The 19,981-nt window shown below is 42.9% G+C and overlaps 1 protein-coding gene across 3 annotated transcripts in view; it reads left to right on the top strand.

Annotated features, from left to right (window-relative positions):
* Positions 1-19,981, top strand: part of LOC144792677 (allantoinase, mitochondrial-like) — a 410,909-nt gene that overhangs the window by 246,281 nt on the left and 144,647 nt on the right. For all 3 annotated transcript variants that reach the window (XM_078667823.1, XM_078667821.1, XM_078667822.1), the window contains exon 7: positions 9,839-9,932. In XM_078667823.1, the coding sequence (XP_078523949.1) occupies positions 9,839-9,932 (94 nt within the window). The remainder of the gene's footprint in view (positions 1-9,838; positions 9,933-19,981) is intronic.

Here is a 19,981-nt window from a genome sequence, read left to right as displayed (position 1 = left end):
CAAGAAGTCAGTACCCTTAAGTATCTTGGCCTTCAGTGCGAGGTTCAGGATCTTCTCTTTCAGTGTATATGTCTGGAAATTAACCAAGATTTTCCGTGGTTTGGTTCTCCCAGGGTTGAGACGGAAGGGATCTCGATGGATCCGCTGGATATCTCTATCAAGTAACTCGACTGTTTCATCCAATTTTAGGGAGTCCTTCAAAAGCGCAACCACAAAAGCTTTTATATCACCCCCTTCTTTTCCCTCAGGAACTTTCAGGATCCGAAGATTATTCCTTCGTGAAAAGTTTTCTAGAGACTCAATCCTCTCCTTCATAGCTTCTCCTTCCCTCCGTAAGGTTTGAATCTTGGTCTCAGCCATCTCCAAATTCGCTTTTATAGACCCCACCGCCCCATCCAAACTTTCTGTTCTCTCAAACAGTCCATCCACCTTTTTCTCCAGAATTTCACAGGCAACTCTTATGTCATTTTGGTTACCTTTTGAAACTGCGAAATCACTCCTGATCTCCTCTCTCATAGCTGACATAGTGATCAAGATAGTTTCAAGAGAGCTAGTAGCCTCCCTCTCTCCCCCACCAAACCCCCCACTCGCCCCATCCTCCGCAGCGATGTCCGTCGTGAGATTTATACCCCCCTTATCCTGAACATGATTTACAGCACTCTTTTCGGGGGAAGTAGAGTTAGAGGTAAGAGGGGTAAGAGAGGGAGGGGAAAAAGAAGCAGACGAAGCCAGGGATGGAGCCGATAACGGCAGGGGTGGGATGGGGGCAGAGAGCTTGCTTGTTGATTCCCCCCCATTTAAACTCGAGGTTGAGTTGGACAAGCTAACCTCAGCCATATTCGTCGGATTTACCGAATTAACCGGGTTTACCGAATTTACAGGATTAATTGCCAGCACCTGGGGAAGCACTTTAAAAAAAGAACGAAGTGAGAGGGTAACATGCACTGCGCTATTTTGTACAGTCTTGCTCTTACCCTTCCTTTTTTTTCTAACCTCTTTGCTCCCTTGACCCCCCGTCCTTCCCACCGGCCCGAGGTTATCCGGGACCCAGCCTGCCTCAACCTCCTCTTTAGCTGATCCTCCTGCCTTCAACAGCTTCTCCCCCTCGCCTTCCCAACCAGGGCTTTTGGTTTTATGGTCGCCTTTGTGGTTCTTGTGCCCTTCCCTTGTCCCTGTCTTTTTCCCTTGCTTTTCGGGGGTGTATTTTTAAGGGTTTGTCGACCTGAATTCAGCTTTGTAGCCATTCCGCCCTCCAGAGCCTCCTTCCAAACTCCTCTAGCTCCTTCCGTATCGTAATGACCCCCTCTACTCTCACTATCGGATGTGGTCACTGTAGGATCACCCACACTGTCTTGACAGACCCCCGTGGCAGTCTTTCCCCCACCTCCCTCTCCCCCGTCAAACCTCTGTATAGGAGCCCGCGAGCCGCCGCCCTGCGACCTCGCCGTAGCTCCATGGCTGCTTGTCTCCACTTCGGTAGGAAGGAGGGGGGTGGGATCTCCCAACTGGAGCCAAGCACATGGATCCCACTACAGGATCTACTTCGAAGTTGGGTGATATCTGGGTCCCAGATACTGGGCTGCTGCAAGTGTAGTCACCCCTTGGAGTGTACAGCGTAATCTCTTCAATCGAGCTGAGCTGGGCTGGTCTGCCAAATCACTCTGTTACTTGACAAGACTCCTGGAGCACTACGATAATACTTCAATCAGGAGTCTCCACAGTACCCATAAAAATCCACTTAAAAAATTAATAAGAAAGAAATCGGGCAACATTGCTTCAGAACCGCTTCAAAAATCCGTTTTCAGAGCTGGAGCGAAGCGGAATCGGCCAACGCCGCCTCAGAGCCGTTTTCAAGTTGAAATTGGAGCGGAGTCGACCGATATCTGGGCCCCCCAGGTACTGGACTGCCGCTATTGTGATTATCCTCTCGGAGGGCACGGCGTGTAGCACAACTACCGAGCTGCTGGGCTGCCAAATCACTTTTGTTGTTTTAGGAAGCTTTTGTAATGCTGTGTTCTTCAGCTGAGAGTCTCCGCACTAGCAGCCATAATCGAGGTCTCTGTCGGCTCGCTACGAGAACCAAGTGCTGCAGAGTGGGAGTGGATGGGAGAGATGTGCGTACCGCGCTAGCCTGCAGCCGCCATGTTTTCCCGCCATGGACTCCATGTGAAATATTCTCCTTTCTCAAATATCGGAAACTCTTAAAAGATTTTCTTTTCCACACAAGAAATGTAATGCACCTCTCACAGAAAGGTGAAACCAGAAATGGCAAACTTTCCCTCTCTTTTTGCACTCCAATAAATGTAAGTATCAAATCGCATTGCTTACATGATTATTTAGACATATTAACCCTTTCTAACTGTCTTCAAATGGTGCCCCAACTGCTTTTGTAATTTTCTGAAGTCGCGACTCTACCGCAGTGCAGCCGCGATTCTACACAGGAGTTCAAAAGCCTATTTTTAATAATACTAGTATACTTTTTCAGCAACACTCTGCTTCTATACATACTACTGTCTTAGAAAACCTTAATTTATTAACTTTTCACTTAAATTTAAGTATTCATTACACATTCTAAATCCACAGTTAAGTTTCAACCCTTCCCCCATGCTACCTAATGCCAGTTTCCATAGTAACAGTTTATGGAACATTCAACTGTACTGGCAAGTCACAAGTTCATTGTAGTTTCAAGTTCAGCACACAAGCTTACTAATGCAAACAGCAGGTGTGGATGACTTTTGCAAAATATTGCCTTATTGTATCTACTGTACCTTTAAAACATTTTCTAATAACTAATTACAAACATGATATCTCAGCAAACTAACATGCATCCTATTTTTGAGTGCAGAATCTTGATGAACAGCCAATCACTTATCAGCTTTTTCAAAAACATGTTCTCCACCATTTTAGATACATCTCATTCTACCAACTGACTACCTGAGCTACAGATATATTTTCATTCCTTCCAGACATCCCTTCAAAGATGCTCACAATGTGGATTGTAGGGCACAGCTATGTTTTCTGGTGCAAAAGGCATGCTGAACAGAGAGGTATTGACAAAAACCTAGGTTTGCAAAACGTGGACATAAAATGGATTGCACAGTGAGGATTAAAGTGGCACCAACTGTTGCCTTTTTGTTGAAACCTTTTTGCATCTCCAACCCCCTGACCTCATGATTGTGCACTGTGGGGACAATGACCTTGGTACATTGACTGAGGTAGGGCTGGAAATGCTAATGCATGATACTTTTGCACAATTGATGTTGCTTTTGCCTCAAACTGTCTTAGTATTCTCTAATATATGTCAAATGGAAGTGGTTAAATCAATTCCGTCCACAGTTTGACAAAGCTAGGAATATTGTCAATAGAGCTGTTTCTGCATACCTCAGAGATCATAGAATGAGGTCCATCTATAACAACAATCTACGTTTTGATATGGACGACATCTTCAGAAGTGATGCAGTGCACTTCACAGATCAAGGAAACAGACTCTTCCTCAACAACCTAAAGCTGTGCATCCGCACTTACAAGTAGCTACAACAAACTCATAATGAGAATAAGGGCTCTTTTTAGAGCCACCCTATAACTCAACAGTCAATCGTACTTTTTAAAAAACATACATACTCTTTTTTTAATTTTACCTGGAGTGGTGAACTTATAGCGGTTACATGGGGGGCACGCTGAGAGCTGCGTTGGAGTCGCGACTCCAAGCACGTGAGAAAAATAATATGCCTCCCATTCTCACTACTCCAACTCTGCCTCGGGACCCCATCCCCAGAGGCCCAGCCATTTTATATATTAAAAAAAAACATTTACCCCCCAAGAGCTTTTTTTGCCCCGGGGAACAGATCCCCCGGGGCATGCCCCCACGTTGGCTACTGCGGAGGGAGCCCCCCCGGCTGTCCGCCTCCTGCAGGAGCAGGTATTGCTTTTGGACAAGTGGAGCTGCTGACCTGCAGCACCCCTTCTTCAAAAGCAATCTGCTTTCTCTTCATGGAAGCAAGATCTCGCTTCCATGAAGAGAAGCAGAGTTTGCAATGACTGTCATTGCAAACTGCAATGTCCCGGGGGTAGGCACCCCAGAACATTGCTGGAGCCGGCCCTGGGGTTGGCGCTCCCCAGGCCCAAGGAGGGCTCCAGGAGGGGTGGCCGCGGGGCACCCCTCCCAAGATGTATGCAGCCCCGGGGTGGTGGTGGTCCCCGGGGCAGTATGGGGAGGCTTGAGCCCCCCCAACTTACTTATTATATTAGCCCCAGGGCCTACGAACCCCCCCTTAAGTAAATGCAAGCCCCAGGGAGGTGGCAGTCCCCGGGGCTTTGGGCCCCCTGAATAATTAGGTAAAGTCCTGAGGAGGTGGTGGTCCCCACGGTTGGAGGGCCCACATGGCCCCCACCCATTATGATGAAAAGTCCCAGGGAGGTGGCGGTCCCCAGGCCTGCGGCGGCCCGCGTGGTCCCCGCACATATTTTGTATAATGCATTAAAACAAAGCGCTTCAATTTATTTTGTTGTTTTTTTGGCGGGATACGCGCACCCAGCGCAAATTCTGCCAAAAAAGTAAAATAAAAATACTTTTTTTGGCCCAGGGGTCCCAGTGTAACCACCTGACCAGACCTAGGGGGTCATGGTGTTTTGTACTCTGCCCCTTTTTTCCTTTTTTCTTGTGCCTCAGTTTTACCGAGTCACAAAATGGCTGCCAACACTTCTTGGTTTGGAATGCAAAAAGAACAAATGATGGACGGCTTTAGCAAGGGACCTGGCCTGGCAGTTCGGGCTGGACTGTTCCCATTGGTCGCAGGGTCAGGACTGATTTACATATGGCAGGGCCAAACTGGAATAGCATTGTGAGCAAAAAAAAATATGGTTTTATGGCCAAATCTCTGTACTGGGGTGCATGTATTACATTGTTCTGCATTCTGTCCATCAATTGTTCTTTTTGGAATGTTGACAGCAAATCAAATTAAGCTCATGATTGGGAGGGATCGCAAATCCACTGCAGTCACCAGAGATAAATATTTTTTATTTTTTTATTTCTCACGAACTACTGAACGGATTTACACCATTTAAAGCAAAGAGTACACTCTGGAGCAACAGCTACCTCTCTGCAAATTTGGTATAATTCCGTTCAGCAGTGCGGCTCAAGCCGGAGAGTACGGACCTTGCCAGGGAGTAAGGTTCGGGTTTGAAATTCCCGCCCAAGTGCAGACGTAAAGTTAGGAGTCGTAAGTGCATTCTCTGAATACTAAAAATCGCAAGTGCCTTCTATGAATACCAAAAGTAGTAAGTTTAGGATTTTGTCTCCGGTTAGATCAGTGAATTGTCCCCATCCTTTCTAATGCATGAAAGTCACCCCTAGGGTAAGCCTTTTTGTAGCACAGAGGGCAGGGTGCAATGTATATAAAAGGCATGGCATGTACTTTTAAGTTTTTCATGATCTGGTGGTGAAAAACTCACAAATTTGTTTTTCAGTACGCAAGGCCTGTCTCTTTTATTGGATAACATTGGGATTACCGTATTATATTTTATAGGTGTAATTTTAATTTGGGAAGAGATGAAACCTTCAAGTCTGGTGTTTCTGGAATTACAATTTAAGATCCAAACCTTTGGCACAGTAAGAATTTAGATCGCAGTTCTGAAAATGCCACTTTAAGAAAGTTGGCGTTTTTATGAATTAGACATTTGGTGCTTTTAGCTTGTCTCTGATCACATGACTGGGTGCAGTTGACAGTTGGTCTTTATTGCATTCCTCCTGGACAGCCCATATAATGGGAGCTTAGATGTGTCTCAATGGGCTGTCTCTGGTTGGATGAAAAGTGGGAGCTGGGCATAGCCTCACATCTTAATACGCTGTGTCCTGGCCTCACACAAAGGACTACATACCCCCTAATAGAGAGTCTGGAGCTAGGTAGGAAGGGAGGACAACGGTTCTCTTCAAATACATGTCTTTGAAGTGTACCCGACTTCAAAGGAACCACTGGGTATAAGTACTGGACCTCAGACACGACCACTTCAGTACACATCTGAACCTGTAGATACTCTGCCAGTAGGAAAGACTGCTGTGCTGCTGAAGGACTGCCACTCTGCTGGACTTCTACTTTGCTGTGTTGATCTACTGCCTGCTGCCCTGGACCTAAATCTCTTGAACCCAGAACCTTGAGTGACTCTGAGGGCTAGTTGATTTGCCTCCTGATCTGAAGCCTCAACGATATAACAGATTTCCAACTTTGCATCTGCTCCTGGACTCTGCCACTTGTGAGTCTACCCTGCCAAGTGGTACCATCCCAGTCCTGGACCCATGGAAGTGAGCAAAAGGTGCTTACCACGGAACCAAAGCATCTTTTCTACTAAGTGACACATCCCCAAGCAGAACAGGCACATCTCCTTGGCTTAGCAGCGTATCTGTGAGCAGAACCGGCACATCGTGGCTGCTGCGGTGATTTGACCCGTCGCAAAAAGATTTGAAATGTTGCCATAACCCTCATCTTGGGACAACGCATCACCTTCAGAACCTACACTGCAGAACTCTTTCTCGGGCGCAAGTCCTCGCATTCCTCGTCAATGGCAGCCTTGACAACAACGCTGAATCTCTGCATCGCAGCTTCACTGCTCATCAGAACCAACGCATTGCCTCGACTGGGCATCACATCTCCGACACCAGACTTCGCATAGCTAGCCCCATCGATGGGATCCTCCTCTTCGACAGAACAAGACTTTGCACTGCAGCCTCACTGCATCTCTGAACCGAATGATTGCTTCAGCTGCGCTATGTATCTTCGACCAGGATTTAATGTACTCTGTTCAGTGGGTCTAACCAGGTACTTGTATTTTATTTATTTATTTAAGTTTTATATAGCGCTGGCTTCACCCAAGGGTATCAGAGTGCTTAACACTGTAGGTATGATAGTCAAAAGAATACACAACAAGTGTATCAAAAAAACAATCAAGTAAAGTACACAAAAATAACATAATGAACGGAATAGTTATTGGAGAGATCAGATAAGGAAAGATCATCAAGAAGAATATAACATTAAGAGAATGTCGTAACACATTATTATACTATACGCATTCAGCTAGATTTATTTAACAGACTCAGGTTGGCAGGTATGGTGCATGAATAAGGTGAGATGAGAATTTAATTGACTTGCGAAGATTAGGGTAAGGGTTATAAGGGGGGGAGTTGGGATGTGTGGAGAGAGGTTGAGAGGGGAGGGGTTTTCGCGTAAATTTATTGTGTGTAAGGGGTAGAAGGGGGAGGAAGGAAGGGTATGAGGTAGGAGGGGGAGAGAAAGTTGGCGAGAGGATGGGGGTAGTAAGTGTACTACACAAGGGCTTAAGAGCCCCAGTATTTGTTGAGCAAGTGTGTTTTATGGTCTTTATAGAAGTTGAGATTGTAGGGGTTTTCTCGTAGATTTTTAGGCAGGGCATTCCAGATGCTGGGGGCCTTTCCAGAGAAGGAGTGGTATTTTGAGATTTGTTTTTTCAAAAGCGGGGGTTGAGGAGAAGAGAGTTGGTGTTTCTCAGCTGGCGGGCGCAACCCGCTTTTTCTTAAGTTTATTTGAGAGGTAAGGTGGGGTTTTTTGGTAGAGGGCTTTATGCAGGCTATTTTATAGGAGGAACGTCCTTCAGTAGGAAGTCATTTAAGGGTCTTGAGGTTAGGTGATATGTGATTGAAGCGTTTGCAGTCCGTTGTCAGCCTAGCCGCTAAGTTGAGGACGGATTTGAGGGGGAATATGAATTTTGGGACTTCCGGCGATTAAAGCATTTCCGTAGTCGATTTTCGAGAGGACTAAAGATTGGACAATCCATTTGAAATCTTCAGCAGCGATAAATGGTTTGATTTTTTTTAAGATGCCGGAGTGTGAGAAGTGCTACCTTTGCAGAGTTATTTATAAAGGAATTGAGTGTTAGCTCTCTGTTGATGGTGATGCCAAGAGATTTAACTGATTCAGCGAGGGATAGAGAGCAGTTGAGGGCATTTAGGTCAACGACCCAAGACTGAATGGGGAGAGGATTGTTTTTATGAGTGAAGAGGGTGATTTCAGTCTTGTTGTGGTTGAGTTTAAGGTGATTGGAGTAGAACCAAGCTTGAATCTTAGTTAGGGCTGAATTGAGGTGGAGAATATCGGCGTGCGATTTAATTTTATAGGACAATTGGGTGGTCATTTATTCTGGCTTGTTTGAGTATGAGGGTCAGGGGTTCCATAAAGAGGTTGAAAAGTGCGGGTGAGAGAATTGATCCTTGGGGGACACCAAGGGAGACAGGTGTGGGGCAGGAGAGATGGTTTTGTATTTTAACTTGTTGGGTTCTGTGTTGGAAGTAGGAGGTAAACCAGTTAAGGACAGCGCCATTTACCCAAAACGATCTTGGAGCACCTTAAGTAAGGTTGAGTGGTTCACTGTGTCAAATGCAGCGGTAAGAACGAGAAGAATGAGTATGCAGGACTCTCCCTTATCTCGGGCGAGGTGGATATCATCTACTATATTAGGCAATGCTGTTTCTGTGCTGCAACCTTTACGGAAACCGAATTGAAGAGTGTCGATTAGGTTGAAAGAGTCAATGTGTTTATCTAATTGGAGAAGGGCACCTTTTTCGAGGGCTTTGGAGAGAAAGGGGAGGTTAGAGATGGAGCAGAGGTTATTAGGGTCATTAGGATCGGCTTTGGGGGTTTTACTTGTTACTTGCAGCCAGCTCATGCTCCGTTGCAGTTCTCCTGAACTTGTGACTTTGTCCTGGTCCAGTGCAACTTGATATCCCAAATAGTGCTTTATGATTTCTGGTGCTAATTTTCACAATAAACTTTACAATATAATCGCTATAGTTCTGCTAATTGGATTCGTATCTTTTTCGTCTTATTTTATTTATTAAAATCAGAGCTATGTTTCTGAACTGGTGTTGAATCGTTTTATGTGGTGTTTCACTGTTTTATTGTTTAAAGTGTTGCAGAAATACTTTACACACTGCCTCTAAGTTAAGTCTAACCTCTCTATGCTAAGCTACCAGAGTGTGAGCACAGATTAATTTGGAGTTTGCGTGTTTCTTACCCTGACCAGGATTTAAATTTGCTTGACCAGGGCTTATACCCCTGTCAACCAGTAACCCAGTTTGTAACAGTATGACATTTCGTCACAAGGTATTCCCTTGCACAAAAACAAACTCACACCAGATATTGACAAACCACATTTTGGGATAAAAAGCGCCAGGACGCCCCTTCGCTGGGGCAGCTGTGCGCTGTATAAGTAAAAATAACATAACATAACATAGATAATGTCTTGCTCTTTCACAAAATGTTACCGATTGGATCTGAAATTTTTGAAAACAAAATGCACAATTTCGCACATTTTAGATAGACACTCCATGACACTATTCATCTAGACACCAGTTAGGTAATATATAACCCCTGCTGGGTTTTCAGCTGTTTAGCGGCAGAGGGCTAACCAGCAGAGATTATGTACTGCTATGTGCAATTTGGCTGGCAATCGGGTAAACAGATACTTCCAAACGGTATACACTCAAGCATTAACACGCACAGCAAGAAGTTAAACCAAGCAGTTTCTGGTCCTCAGCAAATAGTAGTTGTGTTTTCTTCTTGAGTCCCGGAAAAAACAGAATAGTTGCATCTTGGAAAAAAAGAATATTGGTAAACTTGCACAAAAGCAATGCTTGTTAAAATGTAAAACATTGAATTCTGCTACAAGGAAAGGCAAACTTCCCCCCTGGACGAAAGAGGATGCCATGAATAAAAGCTGCCCCTATAAACACCTTTTTTAGTTCGTTCCACAGACTTGTGTTCTTTCCCCTCCCATCAATTTCTAACATGTTCTCTGTCTTTTCGTTCTGTAGACAGTTCAGAGTACAAAAACTTTCTGGAGTCTCGTCCTGATGACATGGAGGTGGAGGCCATCCGAACTATTGTAGATCTCTGCCTTCAGTACATGTAAGACATCTTAAACTTGTGTTATGTAAAAGCAACATACATGACTAGACTAGTGGTCTAACACCCCTGCCCTTGATACTACCCCGCCATCCTAGATGAATTTTATTTTTATTTATTTATGCAATTTTATACAGCGCTGCTTTACCAGACAGTATTAGAGCGCTCTACATATAATAGAATATACATATGCAAGCTATATTTACATAAGAACACAAACAGTCGAAACAAATGCATGCTTCTGAAGGGGCGGGCAGGGAGGGAGAGGGTGCAAAGGAGGTAAATATATGGTTTCTGTAGCAGGCCATCTTAAATGATGGGGGGAACATCCTTTACAACGCGGATGTTACCCCGCAGTGCAGTTACGACGCGTCTTTTACAACGCAAGTCGTAATCACGACTTGCGCTGGAGGGCGCTCTAGGATAAGGAATAGTAGATTTACTATTCCAACACCTTCCCTACTGTACGTAGGCTGGTGTTGGAATAGTAAATTTAACTATTCCTAAGTCCAGCACCCCTACAGCGCAAGTCGTGGTAACAACTTGCGTTGTAAAAGACGCGTTGTAAAGTACCGCAATGTAATACATCGCGTGGTAACAACGTACATCCAAATGATGGTACACACCATAAGAGTAAAGAGCAAGTGGAGAAGGGCTGAGCAGTGCCTTGGCTGTGAATCTTAAGAATAATTGTCCCCAACTCAAAATTGATGACTTAAGGATGACCTTCCCTTAGATAACTTGTAAACAGATCACTCAAAAGCTTTTTTCAGAAAAACAGAGGGGCATATTAGCAAGCGGCAGCGATAATTATCGCTGACCGCTGCTAGCGTGATGAAATCTATCGCCCGCTATCGCTGGCGATAATCTCCATGGTAGCGTTGTATTAACAACGCTTAACGCCATGGAGATAAAAATCCCAGCGATAGCGGGGATTATCGCCGTTTTCAGTGGAATATCGCTGGTTTTCCAGTGATATTCCATTGAAAATGGCGATAACCTTGCTGATAGGGCAGGACAATCTTAGCCATGTAATCCACCTCCCATTGGATTACATGGCTAAGAACAGGTCACAAGCAGGTGTAAGGAAAGTAGCGTTAACTGCAATAACGTCGATAATTTCAAATCGCCCATCTTGCTAATATGCCCCAGAATATCTAGGGCCATTCTTAAATGGGTCAGCAGAAAGTCCTAAATAACAGGCACTGAGCCCGAAAAAAGGTTTTGTCTTTGAGCTTACATGTTAAAACGGTCTGCTAGGTAGCTAGGGCTAGGTGTACAAAGTTCTTTGTATGTGAGGCAACTGATTTTGGAATTTAGTCAGGCTTCCAGGACCGAACCAAGGAAGATCCCCTAGGATTGGTGGAGTGAAATCAAATGTCCTTTTATCCTTGATAAGCTGAGCTGTGGAGTGGAGAACTGCTTGTAAAGATATCAGGGCGTTCCCTGAGAGGCCAGTCAAGATTGTGTTTCCTGCACCAGTTCTGGATAAGATAATTGCATGCACTGATGTCTTCAACTGATCATTGGAAAACAGGTGTTTTTATTTTGTAATTCAAATAATTTTTATTGTGTAATTTTGCAAGAAATACAACCAAACTACAGAATGACTTCAAGTATTACCTCCCATTAGCTGGAGTATTATCCACGTGGTCGATACATGGCATTAGTGATACATTTTCAAACTTCCAAGATATTGTTTACATATTCAGATTGCGACGACTGTACATATATAATTTCAGATTCAGTGGCGGGCATCCGCTAGCCATCACCCTTAAGGCTTAGCTGTTGCCTAGTATAAATATTAATAGCCTCGTCAATAATTTCTTGTGGGAGTATTGTAGTTGTTCTTCATCTGAACATAAAAATAAATAAAGACAAGAAATTAAATAAAAATGTGAAACAACGGGAGAAAACGAAAAGGAAAGAGGGGGGAGCAGCCATTGGAACATCATAGTGGTCAGTTGTCATCAGGGGGGTGTATTAATACGTAATTCTGACATGGTTTCATGGATTCCCCTGGTGATAGAGGAGGCATTGAACATGGGACCTCTCACCTTTACTTCATGGGGATTTGAAAATTAGGTTGAATGCATCTAGGGTGTTCCATAGTTTAGTGTGGGGTAGCGCCATAGGGTGAGTTGTAGAGTCAAGTTGTGTGTACCTGTAAGAAAGGTTAGCCATTCCTGCCGTATCTTGTATGAAATGCCTTTGTAATTCTTCCAGTGACATAAAATGACTTTGCATGCCAGAGTCAGCATTAGGTGCAACAGGTCACAATCCTTATCATTTTGTAGTAGGTGGTCTAGGGGTTCTAAGAGTATGTAAGCGAACTCTCTATTTGGGGTGATGTGAAAGGTGTCTATTGAAAGTATTAAATCCAGGTTGAATTAATATTGATATACCGTCCTCCAGGGAATTCCAATACATGGGTGACATCTTTTTCTGAAACTATTGCTCCATTGATCCTGAAGGCCGCCAATTTCACTATTTTGGGGGACCTGAATTTACATTTGGAAGATCCTCTATGCATGACTAGCAAAAAATTTTTTGCGGATCTAGAAGCTCTTAATATTTTACTGTGCAACTCGGGTTTCACGCACTCTGCGGGGCACTTGTTGGACCCTGTTCTGTCGAACCTAGCGTATGACTGTGAATCAGCCGCTCGCCCTTTGGAATGCTCGGATCACAAGGCAGTCAAATTTTCTCTCCTGTGTTCAAAGAACATAGCAGTTGATGCTATTGATTCAGGAGGAAAATTACGCTGCTGGGGCAAGCTTAATATCACAGAGTTTAACCGGTATTTATCTGACACTTCACCAAATGCCAATTCATCTTTTCTGGTATCGGAGGCGGCAGTCTTCAATTGGTTGACTACTGCTGTGAATAAATTAGTTCCCCTGGCACCCTTGCATTCCCTGCCTCATCGTCATCCCGCAGCATGGTTCTCGGAGAATTTAAAAACTACGAAATCTCAATGCAAGGTACTTGAGAGACAATGGAGGAGTTCTTACTCTCCCTCCTGTAAAGTGGCATATAAGGCGGCTCTTAGAGATTATCATAAACAATGTAAAATCGCCAGAGCTACTTACATTGCCAACACTATAACACATGCCCAGAATAGTCTGTGTACATTATTTTCTGTTGTGAAAAAACTAACAGGTGCAGACTCTATTCCTGCCCCTCCAGTTCTGAATGAGGTACAATGTAACTCGATTGCTGAGTTTTTCATCCCTAAGGTGGAACGTATCTACGATTCACTGGGTCTTCGTCCTTCGAGCATAGATTTAACCTCTATGCTTGTGCCAGTTCAAGACTGCCAATTCCCCACGACAACTAAACTCTCTGAATGGTCACTATTCGATGATGTCTCCTTTGCCTATTGTCTTGAGAGCATCAAATCTGGTTCTCCTTGTGATCCTTTACGGGCAAAAACTCTAAAACAGCTTGACCTGAACTCTCGTCGCGTGGTGATGAAACTCCTTATTGCCTCGCTGACAGAATCATGTGTTCCACAAAAATGGAAACACGCGATGGTAGTCCCTCTGCTGAAAAAGGCCGGAGCGGATGCTTCAAACGTATCCAATTTTAGGCCCATTTCGTTGTTGCCTATTTTTTCGAAAATTCTAGAAAGGCACATTAAATCACAACTATCCTTCTTGGTAGAAAGTTCGGGCTTTTTACATCCATCTCAATCTGGATTTAGAGCTCACCACTCCACAGAGACTACACTCTTGGGAGTTACTGAGAACTTACGGCACGGTATAGATCGCGGGGAAACATCTGCACTTATCCTTTTGGATTTAAGTGCAGCTTTCGATACCGTGTCCCATTCCATTCTTCTCACATCTCTCCAATCTCTGGGAGTTGGGGGTTCAGCCTTGACTTGGATTGCTTCCTTTTTAAGTGAGCGCATTTTCAAGGTTTTTTCGGCTAAAGCATCCTCAAAAATGTGTGCATCGGCGTATGGCGTTCCCCAGGGGTCTATTCTTAGCCCACTACTTTTTAACATCTACGTTAGACCCCTGGCCACTATTGTGGAGGAAGCCGGTTTGTCTTTATTTTCTTACGCCGATGACACTCAAATTATTTTCTCCCTTTCTAACAGGGAAGGGAATAATACTTCGGCTCTTAAGCAGGGCCTGTCCCAGGTGGCAAGGTGGATGCAGGAGAATTTCCTTAAGTTAAATGGAGATAAGACCGGGATTGTGATCCTGGGCAAGGATAAAGATCTCTGGGGCCCTCAACATTGGCCCGAGAGTATGGGTTCTACCCCGCAACCCGTGACCCAGGTTCGCAATCTCGGATTCTTAACCCCTTCCATGCTCATGACGAGCTCAGCTCAGGCCGTTAAGGTGGCTTCTATCTGTTTTGCAACCTTAAGATGGCTTCATAAAATGTTGTGGATGCTCCCTGCCTCTACACAAAGGACAGTAGTCCATGCTTTGGTAATATCTCGCCTGGACTACGGGAATGTCTTGTATCTTGGTGCCGATTTGACAACTTTGAACAAACTTCAGGTTGTTCAAAACGCGGCCGCACGGCTGTTATGCAACGTTCCTCGGAAAACATCTGCTTCTCAAGCCCTCTGTGACCTGCACTGGCTGAGAATAATGAATAGAATCAAATTTAAGGCCTTATGTTACATCTTCAAGATAAAACAGGGCTCTGCTCCGAGATATCTACACAATCTCATTCATGCTTATATACCTAGTCGCAGTCTGAGATCATCAGGAAAAGGAGATTTCACTGTTCCTAGATTTAGGTTAGTGAAGATGGGCGGCCGCTCGTTCTCCCATTTGAGCACCAAATCCTGGAATGCCCTGCCTGTGAGGCTGAAGATGGAAACGGATCTTCTTCGGTTTCGCAAGGGCTTAAAAACTTGGCTTTTCCAGCAATAATTTTGAACAGTCTTCAGGTAGCTCCACTTATTGATGCCGGGTAGTTCTTTCTTCTTCAGTCTATCCCTTGGCGCCGGGAAACCCATTGCGGGTAGCCGTGCGCCTTATAAGTTTAAAATAAATAAATAAAGTTTTAATGTAAATATCAGCACAGCAACATTGAGCAGACTGGTCATCCTGAAGGCTCAGTGAAACTGACCTTCTAGATACAACAGTTCTTAACAAGAATTCTAAATAGAATACAATAACATGTTATGGAAGTTACTGGGAAAAGATGGAATGTAACATATCTTCCTTATATATATATATATATATATATATATATATATATATATATATATATATATATATATATATATATATATATATATATATATATATATGTTATACACATGTATATATATATATATTTTCACTGAAAAAACCATAGGTTATAGACCATATATAGTTAGGAATTAGCATTTACAAAACCTTGAAAATTCACTGAAAAAACCATAGGTTATAGACCATATATAGTTAGGAATTAGCATTTACTAAACCTTATTTTACTCACACAAAACCATTGAAATTCCATATATAGTTAGTTGCACTAACTATATATCGCGCACCCGCAATCCACTGCTGATGATGTCACATATTACATCATTCATGACATGGTCAGTGACATCACTGATGACATCACTGATGACATCTCAAATGACATCACTGATGACATCACTGATAACAACATCCAGTGATTTTTTGTTTCTATAAAGTTTAAATATGTCTTACATATTGAAGAATGAGTGGATGTGTAAGTGTCTGGACGAAGGATTTAGTAGGTGCATGACTGACTGTATGAGTGAGTGATTAAATGTGTCTCACTGACTGCATGGGTTAGTGACTAAACTGTCTTAATTTGTGCATCATTATGTCTGTTGTTCTGTAAACTGCTGCATGTGTTGATCAGTAGCTATATGAGTAACTATATGGGTTATTGATTGATTGCCCAAGTATTTGTATGGGAGACTGAGTGTGTGTGTGGCTAGCTGGGAGGTGTGTGACTCTGTGCAGATCAATCTGTACTTGTATCAATGATTGTATAAGAAGGTAAGTATGTGTTAGTATATGTTTGAAAATGTAAGGTGCTCTATGTTTAACTGTATAGACAAGAAAATGGAAGTGTCATTGATTCTTTACAGGACTGACTAGGTGTGTGAGTAACTCCATGGATGCGTGGCAGACTGTGAGTGTCTGTATAGGTGTATGAGTGCATATGATAGTGTTGTAAAGATGAGTGATTGTATGTATGAATGATTGTATGGGTGAATGAGTGAAGGTGTGTGTAGACGTAGCAATCAGTGAGTGCGTATGTAGTAACTAGTATTGGTGTGTCAATGGTTTCAAAAATTATACTCTCTTTTTAACACTGGGTGAAACAGAGGTTATATTAAAATGTGAGGAGATGCATTGTATTGTCACATGAATGATATCATCAGTGATGTGGTCATTGATGTCAAATGAGATGTCATCAGTGATGTCATCAGTGATGTCATTTGAGATGTCATCAGTGATGTCATCAGTGATGTCACTGACCATGTCATGAATGATGTAATATGTGACATCATCAGCAGTGGATTGCGGGTGCGCGATATATAGTTAGTGCAACTAACTATATATGGAATTTCAATGGTTTTGTGTGAGTAAAATAAGGTTTAGTAAATGCTAATTCCTAACTATATATGGTCTATAACCTATGGTTTTTTCAGTGAATTTTCAAGGTTTTGTAAATGCTAATTCCTAACTATATATGGTCTATAACCTATGGTTTTTTCAGTGAATTTCATTGGTTTTTTAACAGCTAATATCTGTAGCTGTAAAATTTATTCTTCTTTAAATCCAAAAATATATTTTATATGTTTATGAATAATTATTTTTTTAAATATTTTTTTTTCTTCGTTCCCGCTTCGCGAATCGGGAACCTTACAGTAAAAAAATGTTCAGAAAAATAAAAAAAAAAGTTCTTTTCAGAACTACCTCCCCGTTATTAAAAAATTGGTACAATATTTGGAACTGTGCCAACCTCTATTTCTCTTAGTTCGCTTCCTAGTTCGCTCGCTGGTACGCGAACTGGAAGCGAACCAAAAACAGTAAGTATAAGGGAAGGAAACACACACTTATGTTAAAAGAAAGACAGCTATAGGGGAGTAAACTAGAGATACTATTACCCATAATCCACTACTGATGATGTCACATATTACATCATTCATGACATGCTCAGTGACATCATCAGCAGAGGATTGCGGGTTTTTTGGCAACATGCCTTATCGACGGTTTAATAACGCTGCCTTTTGCTTTATATAAGTTTTCAAATTGTATGAAATATATACCAATAGGTCTTTATGAACCTTTAGGTAGTGCTTTTGTTCATGAGGTCTGGTCGCTTCCATACACATACAGATGTTTCAAAGATGATCAAGAAGTTTATCTGAATGGAGAGGAATGCACTGAGACGCCAGATCATTCACTAATGTGTAGGCACATACAGTTACACGATTCATGCAACAAACACCGACCAAATATGGCTTGCGTGATGCAAGGCACGCCAGTTCCTGCTATCATCCCCACGTTCAAGTTGTTGGAAAATGGTAGTTATTTGATGCTCAATAATGAAGATTGTTCTGAGTTAATTAAAAGTATTCCTTTTATCGTAACAGTAAGTGAACGGGTTATTTGCTGCAGAAATGTTCTATTTCCTCCCACACATGAACATAGGGAGTTTTCAATCTGGCCACAAATACCAACCTTGGGACACGTTTCAACGGCATGACAAGAATAAGAGCTCTTTTGTCTCAGAGAGAGGTGGCCTTGAGTTCGGCCCGTGAAACTTTCGTACTTCACATAGCGAACACCCGTACACAGGTTTGCCTTTCAATTTCAGCAACATGTTTCCGACTATCTTTAACGCATCCTCCACAAAATCCCTGGCACACTTTTTTAAAGTTGTTACCAGTGGTCTCGTGACTTCATTTGAGAAAATCTTTGGAGTCATCCCTGCTCCCTTTCATTCCATTTTCTCCACTCTGGTTCGTGGATTGCATTTTTACTTGCATTACCAGCGGACGCTCTTGTGCTTTTTTACATTTTTAAATATGGATGTCCCTCCTATGCAACCTCCGACCCTGCAGCTGCTGACACTGTTCCGCAATCGCATGCTAGAATATTATGGCACAATGCCGTTGGCGATATTAAGCACGGCATATGGATTATCTTTTCGGTTCTCCTACTTCACCTGTGTCCAGCCTGTATTTCACTGCCTGACCTGTGATTTCGATTGGGCCATTGATTTGTGTCTCTGCAGACCGGTTTCTCCTGACGTCGACTTTAATCAGCTGATGACTCCTATCATTACTCACGAGTTGATTTGTCCTGGCGAAAGGATTATGGCTGTGGCATTGATGCATGGACTACTTGGTCCCTGGAATTTACTGGCGGCAGCACAGTCTTTCTTGGAACACAGCTTTCTTGAAAACCCACCGAGCTGTCCTCTGATGGTGATAGAGGATCCGGTGCTGGGAGAGCACGTATGTTCTTTTCCGCTTTTAAATTGGATGGCTGAACTGTTTTCGGATGAAGACGGTGACTTCCTGTTGGAGGCTGTTGCAGCTTATTTTGCATACACAGTTATGTCATAGACCTTTTTCATGTTTCATATGCTGAGTACTAGCATTTCATTGACAATTCATTGACTTAATTGTCAAGTTTTTATTATTTACCTTGCCTATTGGCTTAAGACTCGATAAAGTACTTGGCTGTTTTATTTTTCTTTAGCATTGAATTTTCCTAGTTTTTAATGCTTTACCTTGCGGACCGTCCACATATAAACTTGCAATCTGCTCTCATGAGATGGCACTTCTATTATCTTATTCAGTTCGTTTCCGGATCATGAGGAGGTGTCATCTAGGTCCTGGATATCTTTACACCGTGTTAAGTTAGCATGGGCTCATTACCGGTTTAAACGCCATTTTTCCTTTTTTGCAACTTCTGCACACGACATTTAGTTGTTGCTTTAGCTTTCCACCTAGTAGTTCATCGTGGTTTACATGAGAATAATATGTTATTGGTCTACTATCTGCTTTACTTGTTAAACTATATCTGTACAGCGAGTGCTAAAGTTTCAAGAACAACACGGTACAGAATTGTTATGAGGTCTGATCTCCACGACTTCATACTCATAACATAAGTGCAACTTCTGCCAATTCTGGGCATGAGGCGGGTTTTATATTGCTTTGCCGAACACACATACACAACAGTTGATGCGGTTCACATGAAGAGAGAGCTGGTGTATGCTGATGTGATTCCTTCAAATCTAAGACACTAAAGTATGGGCACGCCCTAAACCAACACAAAGAGACCTTCTTAGCAAATAATATAATATGTGTATTAGGGAGGGTGAGATATAAGCAGCCGCGGGCCGTGGAGGGAGTTACGGTGAGGCAGGGAGGCGGGGAGGGGGAGAAGCAGGGTGGAGCCCTCTCTACCTTGCCCCTCCCCCTCCCCGCCTCCCTGCCCCACCGTAACTCCCTCCACGGCCCGCGGCTGCTTATAAGTGTTGCTAACTCTTATTCATTTACAGCATGTTAACATACTGTCACCATTCGCTTTTTATGTACTAGTAACTATGCTGGTAATTTTGCTACTGATAATATGTGTACTTGTATTCTCCACCCTGCTTCTCCCCCTCCCCGCCTCCCTGCCTCACCGTAACTCCCTCCACGGCCCGCGGCTGCTTATAAGTGTTGCTAACTCTTATTCATTTACAGCATGTTAACATACTATCACCATTCACTTTTTATGTACTAGTAACTATGCTGGTAATTTTGCTACTGATAATATGTGTACTTTTATTATCTAAGGTACTACGCCTGAGAAGACGGCATTAGTAAATAAACATTTCAAATACACATGTGTTCTTCTTAACTCCATGTTCTGGTTTCTAAGAAATATATAACGACCGACTGTTCATGAGTTCCACGTATCCTGAGGTACTATAAGTTCATATTCTGGATTGTCTAAACATTGAGAGTTTGTTATATCCAATGTGACACTGTACCTAGCTTGCTAAATAGTTTTTGATTACTAACGTGAGTTTTGGGACACCCTAATTCGCCG

This window comes from Lissotriton helveticus, chromosome 11 (genome assembly GCF_964261635.1).
Source record: "Lissotriton helveticus chromosome 11, aLisHel1.1, whole genome shotgun sequence".
Classification (NCBI taxonomy): domain Eukaryota; kingdom Metazoa; phylum Chordata; class Amphibia; order Caudata; family Salamandridae; genus Lissotriton; species Lissotriton helveticus.
This window is presented reverse-complemented; position numbering and strand designations above follow the sequence as displayed.